This window comes from Diachasma alloeum, unplaced genomic scaffold (genome assembly GCF_001412515.2).
Source record: "Diachasma alloeum isolate Michigan unplaced genomic scaffold, Dall2.0 Dall_scaffold_00296, whole genome shotgun sequence".
NCBI lineage: Eukaryota > Metazoa > Arthropoda > Insecta > Hymenoptera > Braconidae > Diachasma > Diachasma alloeum.
In genome coordinates, this window is record NW_021680435.1 from 113,114 (window position 1) to 134,365 (window position 21,252).

General features: G+C 34.2%; 2 protein-coding genes and 3 non-coding genes across 6 annotated transcripts in view; all 5 read left to right on the top strand.

Moving 5' to 3' along the window:
• Positions 1-4,035, top strand: part of LOC107039316 (telomere length and silencing protein 1 homolog) — a 10,651-nt gene extending 6,616 nt beyond the window's left edge. Inside the window, exons 5-6 of the mRNA XM_015258873.1 lie at positions 1,166-1,299; positions 3,761-4,035. Of these exons, the coding sequence (XP_015114359.1) occupies positions 1,166-1,299; positions 3,761-3,915 (289 nt within the window). The 3' untranslated portion in view covers positions 3,916-4,035. The remainder of the gene's footprint in view (positions 1-1,165; positions 1,300-3,760) is intronic.
• A 461-nt stretch (positions 4,036-4,496) lies between these two features.
• Positions 4,497-4,569, top strand: Trnad-guc. The gene has a single exon. It is a non-coding gene; the product is annotated as a tRNA-Asp (tRNA).
• A 332-nt stretch (positions 4,570-4,901) lies between these two features.
• Trnad-guc lies at positions 4,902-4,974 on the top strand. The gene has a single exon. It is a non-coding gene; the product is annotated as a tRNA-Asp (tRNA).
• Positions 4,975-5,308: 334 nt separating this feature from the next.
• Trnad-guc lies at positions 5,309-5,381 on the top strand. Its single transcript has one exon. It is a non-coding gene; the product is annotated as a tRNA-Asp (tRNA).
• A 366-nt stretch (positions 5,382-5,747) lies between these two features.
• LOC107039326 (flotillin-1) lies at positions 5,748-19,741 on the top strand. 2 transcript variants are annotated; one of them, XM_015258884.1, is made up of 9 exons: positions 5,748-6,030; positions 6,703-6,778; positions 8,628-8,718; positions 11,794-12,057; positions 13,957-13,965; positions 14,260-14,475; positions 15,850-16,248; positions 16,917-17,081; positions 18,770-19,741. In XM_015258884.1, exons 1-9 carry the CDS (start codon positions 5,976-5,978, stop codon positions 18,785-18,787), a joined length of 1,293 nt encoding a protein of 430 aa, XP_015114370.1. In that variant the 5' UTR covers positions 5,748-5,975; the 3' UTR covers positions 18,788-19,741. The 2 variants fall into 2 exon arrangements, with proteins under 2 accessions (XP_015114370.1, XP_015114371.1); XM_015258885.1 differs by lacking the exon at positions 13,957-13,965.
• The last annotated feature ends 1,511 nt before the right edge of the window (positions 19,742-21,252 follow it).

The window sequence follows — 21,252 nt, forward strand, 5'->3', positions numbered from 1 at the left end:
GCCTTCAATTGAAAGCCCGAGTTGAAGACCCGAGTTTGTAGCAAAGATGTCAGACAAGATTGAACAACAGTGTTAATTCATTCATTTACCCCCGCTTCCGATTGATCATTAAAACTCGATCGTCAGAAATTGATATGTGATATGAAATCTTCACCCTCATTTCATTGAATTTTGACTTCTATGTAGGATTATCTTCTTTGAATTACTCCTTCAATTGTTGCATCCATGACGAAAGCATCAAAATGATGTGAAAATGGGTGCGTACGCGACACGGAAGAGGTTCGAGCGGACTGCGCGCGCCGCATATCCTCCCGCGTTCACCTGGTGGACCATATTTCGGCAACGGATTGATGGATTTTGATTTAAAAAATTGATCATTATTTATTACACAAAAAGGAACAACTTTTGTCCTGAACATTTTCTTCTATTTGCCAATGTTTCCCATAAAAAAAAAATCATCAAAAAAACCACTTAATTTGTTTATAACTATTAATTGCCCGTACTTACATGAAAAATACCACCGGATTCGGATTTCTCATACCCGAAAACATAAGAAAACACCTCAAAACCTTACCGCACTAGAAGTGCACACGGGAAGGGGGTATTGCGTGTGGACTACTTGCTCTGGACAAAGAATTTTGCAGTTTCATTTTCTTTTCATTTTCTTCATTTTTTCTTCATTTTCATTTTCTTTTCAAATAATACATTGACAAAATCTTCGCCCAACAAAACTTCTCAATAATTTTTCCAATTCCAAATGGAAAATTATTATTCTCATCAGTAATATCCCATCAGTAATGTCCCAAGAATTAAAACAAGTCGATAAAAAAAATATTTACTGAAAAAATTTTGTTTTGCCTGGATTGGGTCAAACAGTAGTTTTTTTTTGACTATTTAATTTTGCCCCACTCTCCCCTAAATCATCGAAAAATTCTAACGCTCACTGTTCAAAAATTTATTATCGTAATTTCATAATTCTTAGGCCATTGTATTACTAATTTTTGATTCTATATTTCCTCACAATTTGTAAACAAGGTGCTGACGTCACCCTGTAGTTGAAAAATATTTTCTCGAGTTTATCTTTATGTCTTGAAATTAATAAGATTTTGTTGTACGCTACAATAATCTAAAGTTCAGATTCTAAACCATTCATTCTGTATTCCAGTGCGAAAATAAAGAATATCGAAGCTACTGAAGAGGCCAAGCAAAAATTACTGTGGGAGAGGCACAGAAAAAATGATGGACCATCACAATTTGTTCCAACCAACATGGCTGTCAATTTCGTGCAGCATAATCGATGTAAGTTCATGATTTTGAGTAATGGGATATTGGAAATCAGTATACAATACTAATTAATTGTCAAATCGCGGCGTTTCGATTTTTATTAAATTTTCCTCAGGCTCTTGATACCACTAGCATCTGGTCCTATTACTAATAAAAATTTTCCCGTAGGAAGACAAATCCATAAAATACATAAATGTCAATTCTTATACACAATATGCCTGCCGGCAGCCCACCGCAACACGTCACACAACAAGGTTTTGAGGAAGATTTAGTCAAAATCGAAATGTCGCGATATGACAATTAATTAGTGTTGTATGTTGATTTCCAATATCCCATGACTCAAAATCGTTATTAATAATCATGGAGATAAACCGACCGTAATGGTTAATCCAGTATACTCCTAACTTGAACACAGAAATTGAAAATAAAATATGGAGATACAACAAAGCAATTGCCAATTTGAAAGAGTACAACAAACACAGAGAAAAAAAATACTGGTGGTTACAAAACCAATAAAGATATTGGAAGGAAATAATTCATCCCTATAATAATAATTTATCCCTATAAATAATGTATACATGTAAATAAATCGACTGTTTAGCTATTAAGTTTAGGATAGGGTGCCCACAAGCACAAAATAAATTTAAAGTGGGTTTTGAAGCCTTTCCACTCAAGAAACATGAATAGCAACCATATTGATTATGGTATAAACTAATAAATAGCAATAATAGCACCACCAGTCATGCCGACAGAGATCATAGCAAAGCACGTCGTTGAACAACTTTTTGATTTAAGGCCCGGGTGTACTATCTTTCGAATGTTATCTGGATTTTTTTTATCTTTCGTAATCCAAAATTGTCAATTGAGTGGTACATCATGTAGAAATTCCCAAAAATTATGATAGAATGATAAGAAAAAATGGAAAAAATTCTGAAATTTTTCAAAGAGCGTTTTTAATTGAGATTCAGAATGAGTTGAAAATGTGGAAATTACAAATATCTGATTCGCCGTAGTAAATTATCTATTAGCTTTCATTTTCCATGGTGGATAACAAAACACTAACTCCTCATGGGAAGTGACAGGTAGGTATCTCAATTTTCAAAATAGTGGTATGTGGTCATCTGCTATTTTTATGTGATAAAAGTGTCATTAAAAAATTCTCCAAAATATTACAACTTTTTTCAAAGAACCTTTTTTGTCATAAATGTCTCTGTGCAGTCTGGGAAAAGATTTACAAAATCAGTCTTCCCCCTGCACGATATTGGGTANCTCAATTTTCAAAATAGTGGTATGTGGTCATCTGCTATTTTTATGTGATAAAAGTGTCATTAAAAAATTCTCCAAAATATTACAACTTTTTTCAAAGAACCTTTTTTGTCATAAATGTCTCTGTGCAGTCTGGGAAAAGATTTACAAAATCAGTCTTCCCCCTGCATGATATTGGGTAACAGGCCGCCATTTGTCACCGTAAATGAGATACATTTTTCAATTTCTTGTTATTCAACTTATTCTGAATATAAATTAAAAATGCTCTTTGAAAAAATTAAGAATTTTTTCTACTTTTTTTTTATTATTCATTCATCATTTTTCAAAAATTCTGCATGATGCAGGAATATTGACAATTTCAGATGACGAAAGAGGAAAAAAACATCGAGATAACGTTCGAAAGATAGTACACCCGGGCCTTAAATTCACTCTAGATAATCTTTCGTTTATTGGAGAAATGTTAAACCCACCAGTGTTCTTGTATTTGGCTACTATGACAATAAACACCTTTAAAAAATAAAAAATAAATAAAACCGTAATGGTTGAGTGAGTTAGGTGTTGCTCCGGCGGACATCCGAGTGCAGCTGCGTTTAGCGCGGTTAGTACTTGGATGGGGGTGACCGCTTAGGAACACTCTCGCTCAAAAATTTCGGAAGGTAGATACGGTGTAGTGGCCTAATGTGCCCCTCTAGTCAGTGTGACAGAAGGGTACATTAGGGATCTGCACAATCGGCCGACTGTATNCGGACATCCGAGTGCAGCTGCGTTTAGCGCGGTTAGTACTTGGATGGGGGTGACCGCTTAGGAACACTCTCGCTCAAAAATTTCGGAAGGTAGATACGGTGTAGTGGCCTAATGTGCCCCTCTAGTCAGTGTGACAGAAGGGTACATTAGGGATCTGCACAATCGGCCGACTGTATGACTGGGGTTTTCCATGGTTTCCCGTGCAGTCCTAGCCCGAATGGGGTACAGCTAAGAGTAAGACGGCCAGAAGAAAGAAATGGGAGAGGTAAGGCAGGCGAATGGGGGGGGGGCTATAAAAACCATAATGGTAGCAGGAAAGAAAAATATGATTATCATGGAGATAAACAATAAAATAAACATTAATAACATGGCACCGAATGTTAAATGAAATATGACAATTTGAGATTGAAAATGTGGAACATCATGTGGTGAATCTGATATTATTATTAATTTTTCCATTTTTCAGTTAATATTGACGACGCAAAAGTGAAGAACGATACAGTACGAGCTGAGAAAGTTGATCCGAAGGAAGATCCCAAAGGCAAGAGAAAGGATAGCAGTGAAAAGGCCACCGACGATTATCACTACGAGCGATTCAAGAAACAATTCCGAAGATTCTAGTTTATCCTCTAACGTGTAAAAAAATTATGTGCTTCTCAGTAACCACTCTTTGTATAAATATACTTTCTACATTCAGTGTTGTAAGATTGTAAATAGGAAATTAAATATTTTTTTTTATTCTTGAGGGAATTAATTTCATGCTTCGCTGACAGGAAATGTCAAAAATTAAAGAAATTTCATATAAGAATCCAAACTTGAAGTCGAAATTCCATCAGTTTATTTGCTTTTACAGTTCACTCAAAGGATACTGCAGTAAAAAGACGAAAGTCCATTATTCTTAATTACTTAAATGGTTTTTGACAATTTTTAAGGAATTAAAAAGCTGGTTTAAAAAAATTGAAATAGTATGGATATAGAAATTTGAAATAATGATAATAATCATCATTCGTTTCCATCGTTGGATCGTTGGTTTGGATCGTTTTTCCATTATCATGAGTGATTTTCCCCAACCTCTGTGATAATTCCTATTTTTTGAGGGCCAAAATCGCAATTTTTCATCAATATTTTTTTGCAAAATCCTTATCAATTTTTCTTGGAGTATTGCATGGACATGTACGAAATTTTTTCACATCAAAAATAAGTCTCCGGTAGTATAGTTGGTCAGTATCCCCGCCTGTCACGCGGGAGACCAGGGTTCGAATCCCTGCCGGAGAGGTTTTTTTCTCTTTTAAATGATGAAAAACGAATACATTTTCATACCAAGTGAAAAAGAAACATTTTTTATGAAAAATTCCAATGGTTTGTATTGTTTATAACAATAGTTGGGTCTAGAGCCAAAACAAACTATTTTCCTGATAAGGTAATGGCTCAAAATTCAGAACAATGATAAAAAAATGAGAGTGTAACAACAATGCTGATGAATTAATCAATAAAAATTTTATGGAAAAAGTCGCAATTTTTCATCAATATTTTTTTGCAAAATGCTTATCAACTTTTCTTGGAGTATTGCATGAACATGTACGAAATTTTTTCACATCAAAAATAAGTCTCCGGTAGTATAGTTGGTCAGTATCCCCGCCTGTCACGCGGGAGACCAGGGTTCGAATCCCTGCCGGAGAGATTTTTTTTTCTCTTTTAAATGATAAAAAATGAATACATTTTCATACCAAGTGAAAAAGAAACATTTTTTATGAAAAATTCCAACGGTTTGTATTGTTTATAACAATAGTTGGGTCGAGAGCCAAAACAAACTATTTTCCTGATAAGGTAATGGCTCAAAATTCAGAACAATGATAAAAAAATGAGAGTATAACAACAATGCTGATGAATTAATCGATAAAAATTTTATGGAAAAAGTCGCAATTTTTCATCAATATTTTTTTGCAAAATCCTTATCAACTTTTCTTGGAGTATTGCATGAACATGTACGAAATTTTCTCACATCAAAAACAAGTCTCCGGTAGTATAGTTGGTCAGTATCCCCGCCTGTCACGCGGGAGACCAGGGTTCGAATCCCTGCCGGAGAGATTTTTTTTTCTCTTTTAAATGATAAAAAATGAATACATTTTCATAGCAAGTGAAAAAGAAACATTTTTTATGAAAAATTCCAACAGTTTGTGTTGTTTATAACAATAGTTGGATCGAGAGAGCCAAAACAAGCTATTTTTCTGATAAGGTGATGGCTCAAAATTCAGAACAATGATAAAAAAATAATAGTGTAACAGCAATGCTGATGAATTAATCAATAACAATTTTATGGAAAAAGTCTTGTGCAATATTTACTCCTCTGCATTACCGACGGCGTGATAATGTAAGCGTGCGTGCGGGGCATTGAGGAGCACCTCAATCCATTGGGGGGAAGCCTGACGTCACCAACAATCACAATAATAACGTGTCACTAGAAGGCAAAACGGTCGCACTGTAGTACTCCACTCCCAAAAACGTCAACAAATTATCCAAACTATTGTCAAAAATCCCCAAAAAACAAACTGCTCGAATCCATAATTTCCCGACACGTCAGTGGACATAAGGCCCACGAGTATACGCCATAAATTAACCAGTAAACAAGTACAATTGAGTCATCATCGGGTGCGGTGAAGCGAGAGCATTCATCTAAAATAATGAACACTTGCGGATTCGTGACTTGTGGCCCCAATGAGGCCCTGGTCGTATCAGGTAAACAATAACAATGATTATGGTGTTATAAACATTTATTTTGTGGGATAATTAACCTCGCTGAGGTGCGCTGACACTCGGAAATTATCGAGAGACGAAATCATGTGCTCTATTGGGTGAAGGACGTCAATTAGGGTCGCGCCAGTTGTTCATTAATCCGGATTTTTTAAGCTATTTTTTTATGCCACACGGAAAAATTTAGTGGAAAACCTAGCGAATTCGTTAGAAAATTCTATTGGATTTCTATTGAACTTTCTATTGGTTTTTGGCCGATTTTATTGAAACGTTCAATAGAAAATATTCAATAGATTTCGATTTTTCTATATAACTTATTCTCTTCAGATATTTTCTATAGAATTTCCTCGGTTCAAATTTTCTAAGTTTTTTTCATTCTATTTTTCTTTTCTTCTCATCGAGAATATCGAACAAAAAAACTTGGAAAATTGGAGCAGAGGAAATTCTATAGACAATATCTGAAGAGAATAAGATATATAGAAAAATTGAATTCTATTTACTTTTTCTATTGAATATTTTCTATTGAACGTTTCAATAGAATCGGCCAAAAACTAATAGTAAGTTCAATAGAATTTTCCAACGAATGCGCTAGGTTTTTCTATTAAATTTTTTCATCCGTGACTTGTCATTCTGGAGCTTTTGTGGTTGTTGTTCCAGGCTGCTGCTATGGGAAACCACTCCTTGTACCTGGAGGACGAGTGTTTGTCTGGCCGATCGTCCAACAAGTTCAGAAGTAAGGGATTATCATGATTTTTAGAATAAAGTATTGATCAATTGATGATCACGTATGAAAAAATTTAATTGAAAGCCTTAGCGAATTCGCTACAAAATTCTATTGAAATTCTCTAGAAATTCTATGGGAATTCTATTAAAATTCTAGGGAATTCTCGTTAAAATTCTAATTGATTTTTGCGCAGATTGTATTAGATGTTTGATAGGACAAAGTCAATAGATTTTGATTTTTCTGTTTGAATTTTTCTCTTGAGAGTTTGTCTATTAAAATTATTGGGCACGGATTTTTTATGTTTTTCCGCTATATTTTGTTTTGTTTTGCATTACAGGATCTGAGTGGAAAAACTTGGAAAATTTATACCCAAGAATAAATTCCAAGAAAATATTCATATAGAAAAATCGAAATCTAATTTTGACGAGAATTCCCTAGAATGTTAATAGAATCCCAGTAAAACTTCTAGAGAATTCCAATAGAATTTTCTAGCGGATTCGTTAAGTTTTTCTATTGAAGTTTTTCATACGTGATGAAGTGGTAGAATGTAATAGCATGTATGAAGAATTTTTGTAGGAATATTTTGTGTGCGGAGAGAAGAAGAGTTTCTGATGTCCAGAATTTTAAGAAACTTCAGGTTCTATTGCTCTGAAAAGAAGGAACTGTTTTAGGATATCCAAGAACTTTGGCTATTTTTTGTCCAGTGAAATGCTTTTCTATTTAAGCCTCATTTGATTCTAGGTTTTCGGACATTTACAATGATTTTATTTTGATTATTGACCAGTTTTCAATGCATATCTCGGAATCGAAGGCAGGTAGCAACATTTCTGTTAGAACCTTTTTTGTAGAGTTCATTGAGAGCTACAAACAATGTCATAACGAAAATTTCGCCATCTTCCTTAGATTCGGCGATATTCCTCGAAACCTCAGCTAAGAATTAAGTGGACTTGATTCGTTTTACCGCTTCACTACTGAAATGAAAAGTTCTATATTGAGTTTTACTATATAAGATCACTTGTTCTATGAAATACTTTGCTGGGCAGAGTGTTTCATACAGTTTTTCTTAAGGAAAATATAAATTTCTGGTGACCTTTCCGTCAAGGAAATTTCTATAAAATATGTGTACGTCCACGTGAAAAGGGCCCACTTTGTCGCATCTGGTTTCCGAGATATTCACGTTTTTCTCTCCACATCTCCCATTTAAACCAATGTTAAATTGTTTTTTTGATCGTCTATACTGACGTCAGTTTTCAGTCTATCGGGTTGATTTTGGGCTCAAGATGTGAGAAATCTGATCAAGATTATCGGAACATACATAACTCCAATACCGTCAAAGTGGGGCCCTTTTCATGTGGACGCCCACATATATCGGAATTCTCCTTAATAAGGCCTTGTCAGAGAAATTCTTCAGATAACAATTATTTCATGTTTTTGATTTCTTAATGGGCTAAGTCTCAGATATCGTAACACTCTTTAAGAAGCCGAGCACATGACGTAGCACAATTAAACTCAGGAAACATGATAAGAATAAATTGTTGAGGCATTCATCTGATAAATTCTATAGAAAATCTTATGGAGTCATCCTTCATTCAAAATTGTTCATACGTGAGAGGCAATATGACATTTCTGGGGAAAATGAAACGACTCATTGCGGGTGCCCTTGCAAAGTGTTATAAAGTGATTATTTTTTGTATCTGAGGAAATTCTTTAGTAAATAAAAGTCCTAGCTTCTAAATTTAGTCACCATTGAGATGTTGACAAAATCATTACGATGAGAGACATTTATTTTACGTTTTACCACTTGAATACTGAATTGTGATTGGGAGACCTTGAATTGATGCTGTTCATTGGGTTTCAGGATCTCGTTAAACACTATGACCCTACAGGTTGAGAGTCCCACTGTTTATACGAGTCAGGGAGTGCCGATATCCGTTACTGGAATTGCGCAAGTAAGAACATTGATGATAGTTTGCAGTACAATTGCGATTTGATATTAATTTTCGAGGAATTGGTATTTGTAGCGGGGAAAATTCTCCACAAAACAGGACTGATGAATTTGTCAGAAAGCTCTACTTTTCATGAATCTTTTGTATAATGGAATCATTTGAGAACAAGAGATGCATTCAATTATTTTCTACGTAACATTTTACCACTATTAGAGCGAAAAATTTACTACAAGGTCTTGTAACAAATTTACCATGAAGATCTCTTTTAAAAAAATTTTTTTTTAAATAGGAAACTTTCTTAATTAAAAAAAAAAATTATTAATGAAAAGTTTCGCCCTTAAGGCCCTGGTGTACTATCTTTCCAACGTTATCTCGATGTTTTTTTTCATCTGTCGTCATCTGAAATTGTCAATTAAGTCCTGCATCATGCAGAAGTTTTGAAAAATTTGAATGAATAATCAAAAAAAGCAGACAAAATTCTTAATTTTTTCAAAGAACATTTTTAATTTATATTCAGAATAAGTTGAATAACAAGAAATTGAAAAATGTATCTGATTTACGGTAACAAATGGCGGCCTGTCATCCAAAATATCATGCAGGGGGACGACTGATTTCGTAAATCTTGTCCCACACTGCACAGAGACATTTATTACCGAAAAGGCCTTTTGAAACAAGTTGTAATATTTTGGAGAATTTTTTAATCACACTTTTATCACATAAAAATGACAGATGAATACTTACCACTGTTTTGAAAATTGAGATACCTAGCTGTCACTTCCCATGAGGAATTAGTGTTTTGTTATCCACTATGGAAAATGACAGCTAATAGATAATTTGCCACAGCGAATCAGATATTTCTAATTTTCACTTTTTTCAACTCATTCTGAATCTCAATTAAAAACGCTCTTTCAAAAAGTTCAAAATTTCTTCTTCTTTTTAAATCATTCTGTCCTAATTTTTGGAATTTCTACATGATGTACCACTCAATTGACAATTTTAGATTACGAAAGATAAAAAAAAATCAGATAACATTCGAAAGATAGTACACTCGGGCCTTAAATGATTAATTTTTCATTTATAAACATTAGAAATATTGTTTGTTAATGAATAATTGATTGTCGAAAGTTGAAGATTTCAAACGCTTTGAAATCGCTAATGACGTCACAAGGGTGTTCGAACACTGGACCAATCATAGACTGTCTCCAGTCAACCTAACCCAATCTTCACACACGCCTTATCCAATGGATGATGGCGACTTCCCTCCCTCCTCACATTCGCCCAATGCAGCGCTACCCAGCATTACTTATGCCACTTTGTGACATCATGATTTTGACGTCTGACGTTTGATTTTTAATTAATTATCATAAAATATCCAGGCAATATTTCTCCATAATTATTTTCGTTTAGCTATCTATGGGTGTATGGGAGCGCTGCGCGCTCGGGATTTTAATCTGCAAAACTGATCCCTCTTGTTGCTACAGGTTGCTATGCAAAACAACATTTGGGAAATATCCCATAATTTTGAAGGTCTTGAGGTATTATAGCTGAAAATATCTCAATAGAATAAATTGTATAGAGAAATCGAATTCTTTCGACTTTTTCTATAGAATATTTTCGATTGAACATTTCAATAGAATCGGCCAAAACTAATAGAAAGTTCAATAGAAATGCAATAGAATTGTCTAGCGAGTTCTCCAGGTTTTTCTATTAAATTTTTTTATCCGCGAATGCTTCCATTCGGACGCAATATAGAAAATGCCGTCTTATCAGCATCGTTAGCACAAGATGCAATAATTCCTCATTTCCAATTTTTGCAATCGATTGGACACAAGAAATACCATAAAGAATTTTTTTTGAACTATGTAAAATAACTCTATACTGAGAGAAAAACAAACAAGTTGTCAAACAAGTCTCGTTTAGGCCAACAAAATCACTAGTTGAAAATTGCCAAAAAAGAATTTGTTTGGCTCGAATTTGAAAGTCTCAAACATGAATAATTGTTCTGCTTTCGACAGCAACGAAATATTTGGCTCAAGAGGCGGATAATTCACACCAGACGGTGCCTTTTCAGGATGAAAATATCTCATATAGAGGAAAATTTATCAACAAATATTTTATCCCTAAGTTATACGATTGCTATCATATCATTATTATTATTTCATTTAAGGGTGCCAAATGAATTTGGCGATGACCTTGAAAATTGACATTCACCAACAAAGTTATAATTTTTTTAATTAATAGTATTAGACAGATGGTGAACATCGGTAACAATTTTTAAATTTTAGAACTTATGGATATCGAGAAAGTAAATAAACAAAATCAGTCTTATACACGGCCTCTTATGGAGTTTTGATTAAATTGAACGTTTCACCCCTCTAGGAAATGAAGAAAAATTTGAAAAAATTTGAAGATATGGGGAATGATGTGTTCAATGTGATGGCGACAAAAAACAATGGGGTACCGGGGTGAATAAGAGAGATATTTCAACCCGCCGTACCCATTTGATCCCATGCTTTCTCGAGGTTCGTCACGCGAAATAGAGGATTTTCCGCATTTATTTTCTCGATGTCTAGTTCCGGTTGCGGGTTTGAAATTTCGTCGAATGGATGAATACATATTTCTCCAATAATGGAGGGAAAGAAAAAAATTTTTTTGAATCTTTTTTCAAATTTACTTGGCACCCTTAAGGGTTAATTTCTTGTCTGTGATTATTAGACAACCGAAACGAAAAACTACTATCCCTTGTATCGCATAAAACAAAGATTTTTTGGGAACAAACTACGTATGGGAGTATCGACTAACGAAGGAGTAGTGCTAGAAATGACATTTCTTGCGTGTACAGAGAATGCAATTTTTTTTGAACTACTAAATCTATTTTTGCGACAAAAATTTTTCATTCCGGCGCACTCTCTGCATGTTTCCCACAAAAAAAAATCCTTTTTTAATAATTTTCAAAAAATTATTTTCTTGGTACAAGTAAGACTTGTTTGAGAACTTTGTCGTTTTTCTCTCAGTGTATGATTACACAGATGTAATACAACGGATGATTGAAAAATCACAAACATAAATGCTATTTAGGTAAAAATTCAAGGACAAAATGAAGAGATGCTGTCGACGGCATGTGAGCAATTCCTAGGTAAAGATGAGCATGAAATTCACAATATTGCTCTGGTAACTCTCGAGGGGCATCAACGCGCAATAATGGGGAGCATGACAGTCGAGGAGATTTACAAGGATCGTAAGAAGTTCAGCAAGGAGGTCTTCGAGGTTGCCAGTAGTGATCTCATCAACATGGGCATCACAGTGGTCTCGTACACACTGAAAGATATCCGCGACGAAGAAGTAAGTAGCATGATCATTAATTATGAATGGTTCTCTCTACTCGCACCTCCGAACGTAATAAGTCGAAAACAACACCTTTATCAATTATGCAATTATCTCGTAATCAATTTTAATTGATTTGAAAAAAAGAATCTTTTGATAAATTTTTCTAAATCTCTTCTTCCTTAAAATATTTGCAAAAACTATAAAGTAAAATTAAATAGAAACAGAACTATACGAGTGTTGTGAAGATGAGTTTACAAATATCTCTGGAACTTATGGATTTAGAGAGAAAGTCGGGAGATCTTTTTCACGGATGAGAGAATTTATCACAAACAAAACTGCCCGTTGAGGTTTTTGCATTTTTTTGTTGCTGGATATGGAATGGAATGAAAAATATTAGACACGTTTTTTTTATTTCTATGAATTATGAAAAACCTCATTAGTTCTGGGCGATTAAAAACGCTTGCATTATTCCTTGTCGTTTTTTAAAATGAAAAAAATCCTTCCCAATATTTTCCATCCAATTTTCGTATTCTATCAATTAATTCAATATAAAAAAAATCATGCACCTAGCCAACTCATTCTGAAATCACTCACAATCGAGATAATTGCATAGTCTACTAGTAAAATAGAAAAACAGCATGGGTGAACTCAGCCTCGAGATGAGCTTTTGATGAATATCTCTAAAACTAACAGTGCAAAATTTTCGTAAGAACCTTTCTAGTAGAGCTTATTTTTCCCCTCAGGGAAAGCGGGGTAGAATAAAACGTTTGTGATCTCAATTTCCGTGGTGGCACCGGTTTTCAGATGGAACCCAAATAGCCGGATTTGGAGCACCGTTTTGGCAGGATTTCGAGCGAATAAATATTCAAAGGCCTCAAAGTCCATTTTCATTGGTTTCCTCTCGAAGTGCAGTTATTTCTGCACGAATTACAAGATTCATTTACATTGTACAGAGTGTAATAAATTCCTAAAATTACATCTATCTGGGGTGCTCGATCGATTAATCTGTTTGTCGCGCCTTATGTAGTGATGAAAAATTCAAACAGAAAAATCGAAATCTATCGACTTTTTTCTTATATAAATTATTAAATAACGTGATATGCTGTAATGTTAACTAATGGAGAGAGGGATCGGAACAAAATGTAAAAACCCGAGAGGGTATATATGGAACATAAAACTATTAAATAACCATTTTAACGAGAATTTTCTAGAATTTCAATAGAATTGTAATAGAATATTCTCGCGAATTCGGTAAGTTTTTCTATTGAATTTTTTCATACGTGGTGAACAGGAAACAGTTGGAGAGAGCCCATTCACTAGTTTTGAATCAAGTTTTTACTGTTGAAATAACACTAAAATTGCTCTGGATATGTTTTTCATAAGCGATTTCCTAGACTTCATTCGAAAACTCGCGACACCACAAGACTAGATATCGGTGTCATTTTCTCATTAAAAAAATGCAGCTTCAAAATGGGATGAGGTTCATTTGAATCGTAATCTCTGGTCAAGAGATATTGATCATTTACGACGACTCATTTTCCTTCACCCCCTAGAAAAATATCCTTACAGAAATTTCTTCTCTCACATATTTTCCCACTACTGATCTTCAAAGCGATCGCCTGGCTGAATTGAAAGGACGTAAAATTGACTTATTACGTTTTTCCCCTCAAAACAAAATCTGTAATCTGGAATCTTGATCTTAGATGAACTATGAACTACTAACCAGCATGTTTTAATTAACTACAATATCCAACTAACATAGTTTATGACTAATTAAATAGCCAGCATCGTCAGTGTAGTGGAGAATGATGCAGTATTTTTCGGCTATTTTCGCTTTTCTTTCCACAAAAAAACATATCTCATGCAAATGTTTGATGTGTATATTGAAATATTTCTTTGTTTTTAATCTTGCAGGACTCAAAGGTACGTTCAATTACCTGCGTCATGTGTTCGTATCTCTTTTCAATATTCTTTCGTCAAATTCAATAGTAATCACATTTTATCGCCTTTTTCTTTGCTGATCGCTGCGCATGTAAAAATTAGTCTGTTATTAGATGAAATTCGTCGTAAAGTAGACTAAATGATAGATTTGGACTTCTAGAGTCTATCCGATGCAATTGTGTTGTTCAAGCGCACTATGCACATTTTTTATTCATTTCTTCCTTTAATGAATCGGATGGAATAATCCATGTTCATGAAAATAATTGATCGTTTTAGGGATACCTGAAGGCTCTCGGTATGGCCAGAACGGCTGAGGTGAAGAGGGACGCGAGAATTGGTGAGGCTGAGGCTCGCAAGGACGCACAGATTCGAGAAGCTATGGCTGAGGAACAGAGGATGGCTGCTCGCTTCCTCAACGATGCTGACATCGCCAAAGCACAACGAGATTTTGAAATCAAGAAGGCGGCGTATGATGTTGAAGTACAAACTAAGGTGAGAGAAGTTGAATTTCTTTTTGCTTCCAAATGGAAACAACAAACCTCTGTAGGCCAAAAATTGGAGGCCCTGGAGTATTTTAAACATTTTAAGCGTCTACGGGGCAACTGAACAATAAACAATTTTTTTTGTAGTAATTATTTGTTTCTAGACATACACAGTTGAAAATTTTCGTCTACATTTTCCGTGGCAAATACCGGAAATTTTTATCGTGTTTAATTTCCACTGAAATTTCAGGCAATTTTGTCATGGAGAAATCGAATATTCCATTGATTTTCCGCTCGAATGATCTGAAAATCAATAAAATATTCGATTTTTCAGTTCAATTATTCCGTGAAAATTCAGAAAAATCTGGAAAATTCAGGGAAAAATTGAAAATTCATGTCATGTTGTTTCCGAATATTCATGTTCATTGAAAATTCAATCAAGTTGGGAAATTTTCATCTCACTCCCACTGGAAACTCCTGAATTTCCTTGAATTCTACCTAAAACTTGAAATTTCATTAACCATTTTCTCCTAAATTCGATTCAATGTCACTCTCATGAGAATTACTATGATTTCTTCCATGGAATTTCAAAAAATTCCTAATAGTGTACATAATCGATCTGTAATGTACGAAAACTCTCACTCCAATAGCCCGCGACTTTTAAAACTCATAGTAGTCTACCCTTACATGAAAGTTGTTTTCATTTTCACCAACATCTCTTGATTGAAATCATTTTGATTTTCATAACACGTATGAAAAAATTGAATAGAAAACCTAGCGAATTCGCTAGAAAATTCTATTGGAATTCTATGGGGTTTCTATAGGATTTCTATTGTAATTCGATTGAAAAATCCTATTTGTTTTTTGCGCTGATTCTATTGGATATTCGATAAGAAAAAGTCAATAGATTTCGAATTTCTGTTTGAATTTTTCTCTTGGGATTTTTTCTATAAGAATGCTCGGGCATCAATTTTCTAATTTTTTTTCAGTCGGATTCTGCAGTGCAAAACAAAACAAAATCCAGCGGAAAAACTTGAAAAATTTGTGCCCAATAATTCTAATAAAAAAAATCTAAGAGAAAAACTCAAACAGAAATTCGAAATCTACTGAATTTTTCTTATTAAATATCCAACAGAATCAGCGCAAAAAACAAATGGAATTTTTCAATAGAATTCCTATAGAATTCCACTAGAATTTTCTAGCGAATTCGCTAGGTTTTCTATTGTATTTTTTCATGTGTGAATTATTAGCTTGTCACTAAATCATTCGATTTCTTAATTCTTGTCAACTTAGCTTCTCATCTATTCATCAACTCCTCAATCTCCTTCACCATTTCCACTTTATGAGATTTATCTAAATTGAATTTCCTCTCTGTCCTCCTCAGAAAGCAGAGGCTGAGATGGCTTTTGAGCTTCAAGCCGCCAAGACCAAGCAAAGAATCATGGAAGAGCAGATGCAGGTGAAGGTTGTAGAACGTGGACAGGAGATCGCAGTTCAGGAACAAGAGATGATGCGTCGTGAGAGAGAGTTGGATGCAACTGTTCGACGTCCAGCTGACGCTGAGAAGTACAGGCTGGAGAAGATGGCTGAGGCCAACAAACTCAGACTGGTGATGGAGGCGGAGGCTGAGGCTGAGGCAATCAAGGTTCGTGGTGAGGCTGAGGCATGTGCTATTGAGGCTAAAGCCAAGGCTGAGGCCAACCAAATGGCTAAGAAGGCTGCCGCATGGGGCGAGTATGGAAGTGCTGCTATGGTCGATATGATGCTTGACACTTTGCCAAAGGTAATAATGTTTCTAATTATATCGATAGAAGACAAAATCAGACATTCATTTGTGGGCATTACTCCCATATTATTAATAAATTATTGAAATTAATTTAGAAATTAAGGCCCGGGTGTACTATCTTTTGAACGTTATCTCGATGTCTTTTTTCATCTTTCGTCATCTGAAATTGTCAATTGAGTCCTGCATCATGCAGAAGTTTTGAAAAATTATGAATGAATTATCAAAGAAAGTAGAAGAAATTCTTAATTTTTTCAAAGAGTATTTTTAATTTATATTCAGAATAAGTTGAATAACAAGAAATAAAAAAATCCAATCATCCAATATCATGCAGGAGGAAGATTGATTTCGTAAATCTTTTCCCACCCTGCACAGAGACATTTATTACGGAAAAGGCTCTTTGAAAAAAGTTTGGAGAATTTTCGAATCTCACTTTTATCACATAAAAATGGCAGATGACTACATACCACTGTTTTAAAAATTGAGATACCTAGCTGTCACTTCCCATGAGGAGTTAGTGTTTTGCTATCCACCATGGAAAATGACAGCTAATAGATAATTTGCCACAGCGAATTAGATATTTGTAATTTCCTCTTTTTTTTGTTAAGAAACAATGAATTATCAAATGCAAAAATATTAAAGACGGTTACTCGAATATTATTTTCCAGGTCGCAGCTGAGGTTGCAGCCCCTTTGTCCCAAGCAAAAAAGATAACAATGGTGTCTAGTGGGAATGGTTCTATTGGAGCTGAAAAACTGACGGAGGAAGTCCTCAACATCGTGACCCGTGTCCCAGAACTTGTCAAGACTCTGACAGGTGTAGACATAGCAAAGGTAGATAACCGAGGAAAATCTTAAGCTACAAAATAGAACTGCTTCAAAAGCTCCTCATAATAAAATTCAACAATTAAAAATAAATGAAATACAGAGTCGAAGTGGTGAAACGCGGCGAATCACTTTTTTGACAAAGTTATCTATTACGAACAATGGAGTTCTTTCATTCTTTGACAATTGATGGTTTGCATTGAGACTTTGTCTGCGAAAATTGCAATCCTCACGTTTTCATTGTACGATATACATATTAAATTCCATTAAGAGGAAATGGTATCCCCTCAGTTCACCAACGATTTTTAAAAATAAAAACTGTCGAATTTTCGGGCGGTTATTCGGCAATCAAATCATTGACTGAGGCCCGGTTGCACCAAGCCCTGTCATCCAAATAAATCCCAGGGTAAAATTTATCCTCAGGGTCAATTATATCGTAGGGGTCATAATTTTCTAATATTTGACCCGAAGAATAATTTTTTATTTATCCTATAGCCCCATTTGAATTAACTCTGATTTAACCTTGAGATAAAATTTTATTTTTTATTTCTGGAATAAATAAGAGATACTCTCCCGGGTAAAATAATCCATCGAGCAACCAGATTTACTTTTCTTCTTATCAGAAGTTTTCATTACCCGAAGCTGGTGCAACCGGGCTTTTGAGACCTTTGAGATTTTATACATTTGATATTGGAGGGATTATCTATGCCCTGAACTGTTTTTATGTTGATATGAGAAATGAAAAAATTAAAAATTTGATTACCACCTGAAACTGTAGTGAAAAAACCGAAATTTCGTGTCTATCATTTATCGAATATCAAAATACAGATATCAGGAACCCAATTACGCGTTATGCAATCTGAATTCCACAAGCTATAATTCAAATTTTAAAATGTTTAATTAATTTTTTATATATAATTCGACAGGTATATTAGGGCAGGTGCAATCGAAGAAAAATAAAATCAACAAATTTGGGCCCAAGTTTTGTGGAATTTGTCGTATGCTTAAATTGCATATACTTGATTTATACATGTCGAATCGGGAATTTGGATGATTTTTTCTAATTTATTAATTTCAAGTTGCAAAATAAAAAGTTTTAAAAATGTACAATTTTGAATCAATTATCATAAAATATCTAGACAATATTTCTCCATAATTCTTTTTGTTTACCCAACTATGGGTTCTGTAGCATGGATGAATAAGGAAATTGGAAAAACTGTACATTAAATTAAACTTTTACAAGTTTGAATTATGCAGCGGGGAATGCAATTGCATAATATTTAATTAGGATGGTACATTACAATTTAGTAGAATTTAATGTGCATATCGCATCATTCAAACGTGGGGATATAAATTTTTATAGGCGAAGTTAAGCATTAGTTGTGTCCAAAAATGAAGTTATTGGACTCGTTGTCTCGAATAACTCATTTTGTCAAGAGAATGTTCTGTTAAAATATGTCTTCAAGATCAGTTTTTTAAAAGGTCTCAGCAGTATGAGATAAATGGCATCATTTTTCTGAAGAATTGGTTTTTAAAAGATCTTCATAGAAACTTAATCATACCCTTCGGAGATACCTATGAAAAACTTATCCTGAAGATGAGTATTTGCGTTCTGTTTCACTACTTCAGTATTAAATAAATTATCTAGTCAACAAGCCCCTGCCTCATTGAACATGAAAACAATTTCTCTATTTCAGTCTGTCCACGCGGCATAAATTGAGCAAAAAGCCGCCCCTTGTCATCCAAAGATAAACAACACCTACGATAAATGCATTATCGAATAATTTAATTTTACAAATTGCACTTATCTGTTTTATTTTGAAAATAAGATGATTTATTACTAACGCTGATAATGCAGGATGCATTGATTAACAATTTAATTTTTCTATGGAATAAAAACCCGTTTAGGCTAAATAATCAAAGTATTTCCAGAACAAAAAGAAAACGCGAATAAAATAAAATTATTGTATTTTCATACTTCTTGACAAAAAAAATGTATAATCTCAGCGGTAAAATTTAGGAAATTTCTATAGCTGGTTTAAGGATCTAGGTAATTTTAGTCCAGTGGAACATTCTCATTCCGATAATGAAGTGAAAAGAAACTGGAGGATATGACGAAAGCAGCAGTGAAATGGTAAAATGGAAAGTAAGAAATTCCGCGATTCCTTAAGAATATCCAAGTACTTTGGCCATTTTTTCCAGAGCTTCCATTAAAGTCCTAGTTAACCTTAGTTTCCAAATATTTTTCAATGAGTTTATTATTTCAAATTTTGAAGGTTTAGATCTGATACTTTATTTTGAGCCATTGAGAAAAATTTGGCAAATCTGGATAAATTGGAGCGTCTACTGTTGGAAAAAAAATTGTAAATAATTGAGGATAATTTTTTAAGATCATGATGCTTTTTTTGTGAGTCATTCATAAATGATCAACTTTTCACTGTTGAAAAACCGGATTTCACCCGGCGTCTATGGAAAAATCAATAATTTTTTATACTAGTGCATTTGGTGACCCAAGTGAATTCTCTAATTTAATCGGGGGGCCTAATTTTTTTCATGTTGAAATCAACATTTAGGCGATAAATGCTAGAAAAGTCTAGAATACACTGAGAGAAAAACAGCAGAATTCTGACACAAGTCTTACTTGTGCCAAAAAAATCGTTCGTTAAAAATGATCAAAAAAGGATTTTTTTGTAGGACATGCGAAGCGTGCGACGAGATTGAAAATTTTTATTACAAAAATAGATTTAAGTCTTCATAAAAAATCTATTTTCGATGCAAACAAGAAATGTCATTTCTAGCACTACTTCTTCGTTATTCGATGCTCCCATACATATTTTGCTTCCGGCAAATGCTCGTTTTATATGAAAAAATTCGATTGTTGATCACTGGCTCCCATTGTGAGTGGCTTGGAGTGGGTGTGACCCAATTCAACCCACTCGGCAATTGGTCGGGAAGTTATTGGTTCGACCCGTAATGCGGAACTAATTGCTTTTTCTTCATTCATTGGAATTAGATTTTTCTATACAACTTATTCTATTGAGGTATTTTCCATTGAATTTCCTCGGCTCAAATTTTCCAAGTTTTTTTGTTTGATTTTCTTAATGAAAAAAACATAAAAATAGCATGACAAAAATAATAGTAGAAAAAATTGACCTGTATTGAAAAATCTTTGAAAAGTTTCAAATTTCAAAAATTCATGTTCGAATTACTCCGAAACCGCTGAGATAATTTTGCTGGAATTTCACTCCTGTCTTAATCATACAAAGTTGTATCAATTATGATGACAAGAAATCAATCTCAGCGTTTCTCTGACGAATCACTGAATTTGTAGACAATATAATTTTTCGACGTTTTCTCACAAGCTTTATTGTAAAATCTAAAGGGCAATCTAATCAGTTCTAAGTTACATGAAAACACATCGATCGCGTGAAAAAAAATTGAATCGCATCGTTTGCTCGAGAGAAATCGTAGCACAAAATTTTGGTTACACACACACACAGACCGATCTCTAAAAAGTGTCGGGAGAGTTTCTAAGGGTCATGAAACGTGGAGAAATCAGGAAATTTCCACAATCGATTTTCGGGGGCATTATAACAACTACCTCCCCTCGGCCCAAACAAAACTTGTCTGAGAATTTGTTCGTTTTTCTCTCAGTGTACTCTGAAATATTGTCGGGGCACCTAGAGAGTGTATTGATGATGAAAGGGTCTCTAGATGCGCTTTCAAATCAATCGAATAGTTTTTATAAACTATCCACTATTTTTAAGGTAATTTTACGATAAAATCACACAAAATTAATGTAAAAATTCCTTCGCAGAAAACCGAGGTATCGGTCTAGATTTTTTTATATCTTTCTAGAACCTTCCATGATTTTCCGAAGCTGTAGCTACTAAATTAATCGCGAAATTTCTAAAGATTTCTAGAACATTTGAGTCTTCTGGAAAATTCTGCTTCCGAGAAATGCAGAGGTTTCCAGACGATTCGTGAACTTTCCAGAGGATTCTGTAACGTTCTGGACCTTTCTTGAATTTTTTAGAAACTTCCATGAAGTTTCGGAGAAACGAACATCTCAAATTATATGGAGTAAGATTTTTTGGTGAAAAATGAAGACTACAATCAATTTTTTTAAATTAACTGTACAAAAAATGGAAGATTTTTTGATAAATCATAAAAAATCAGC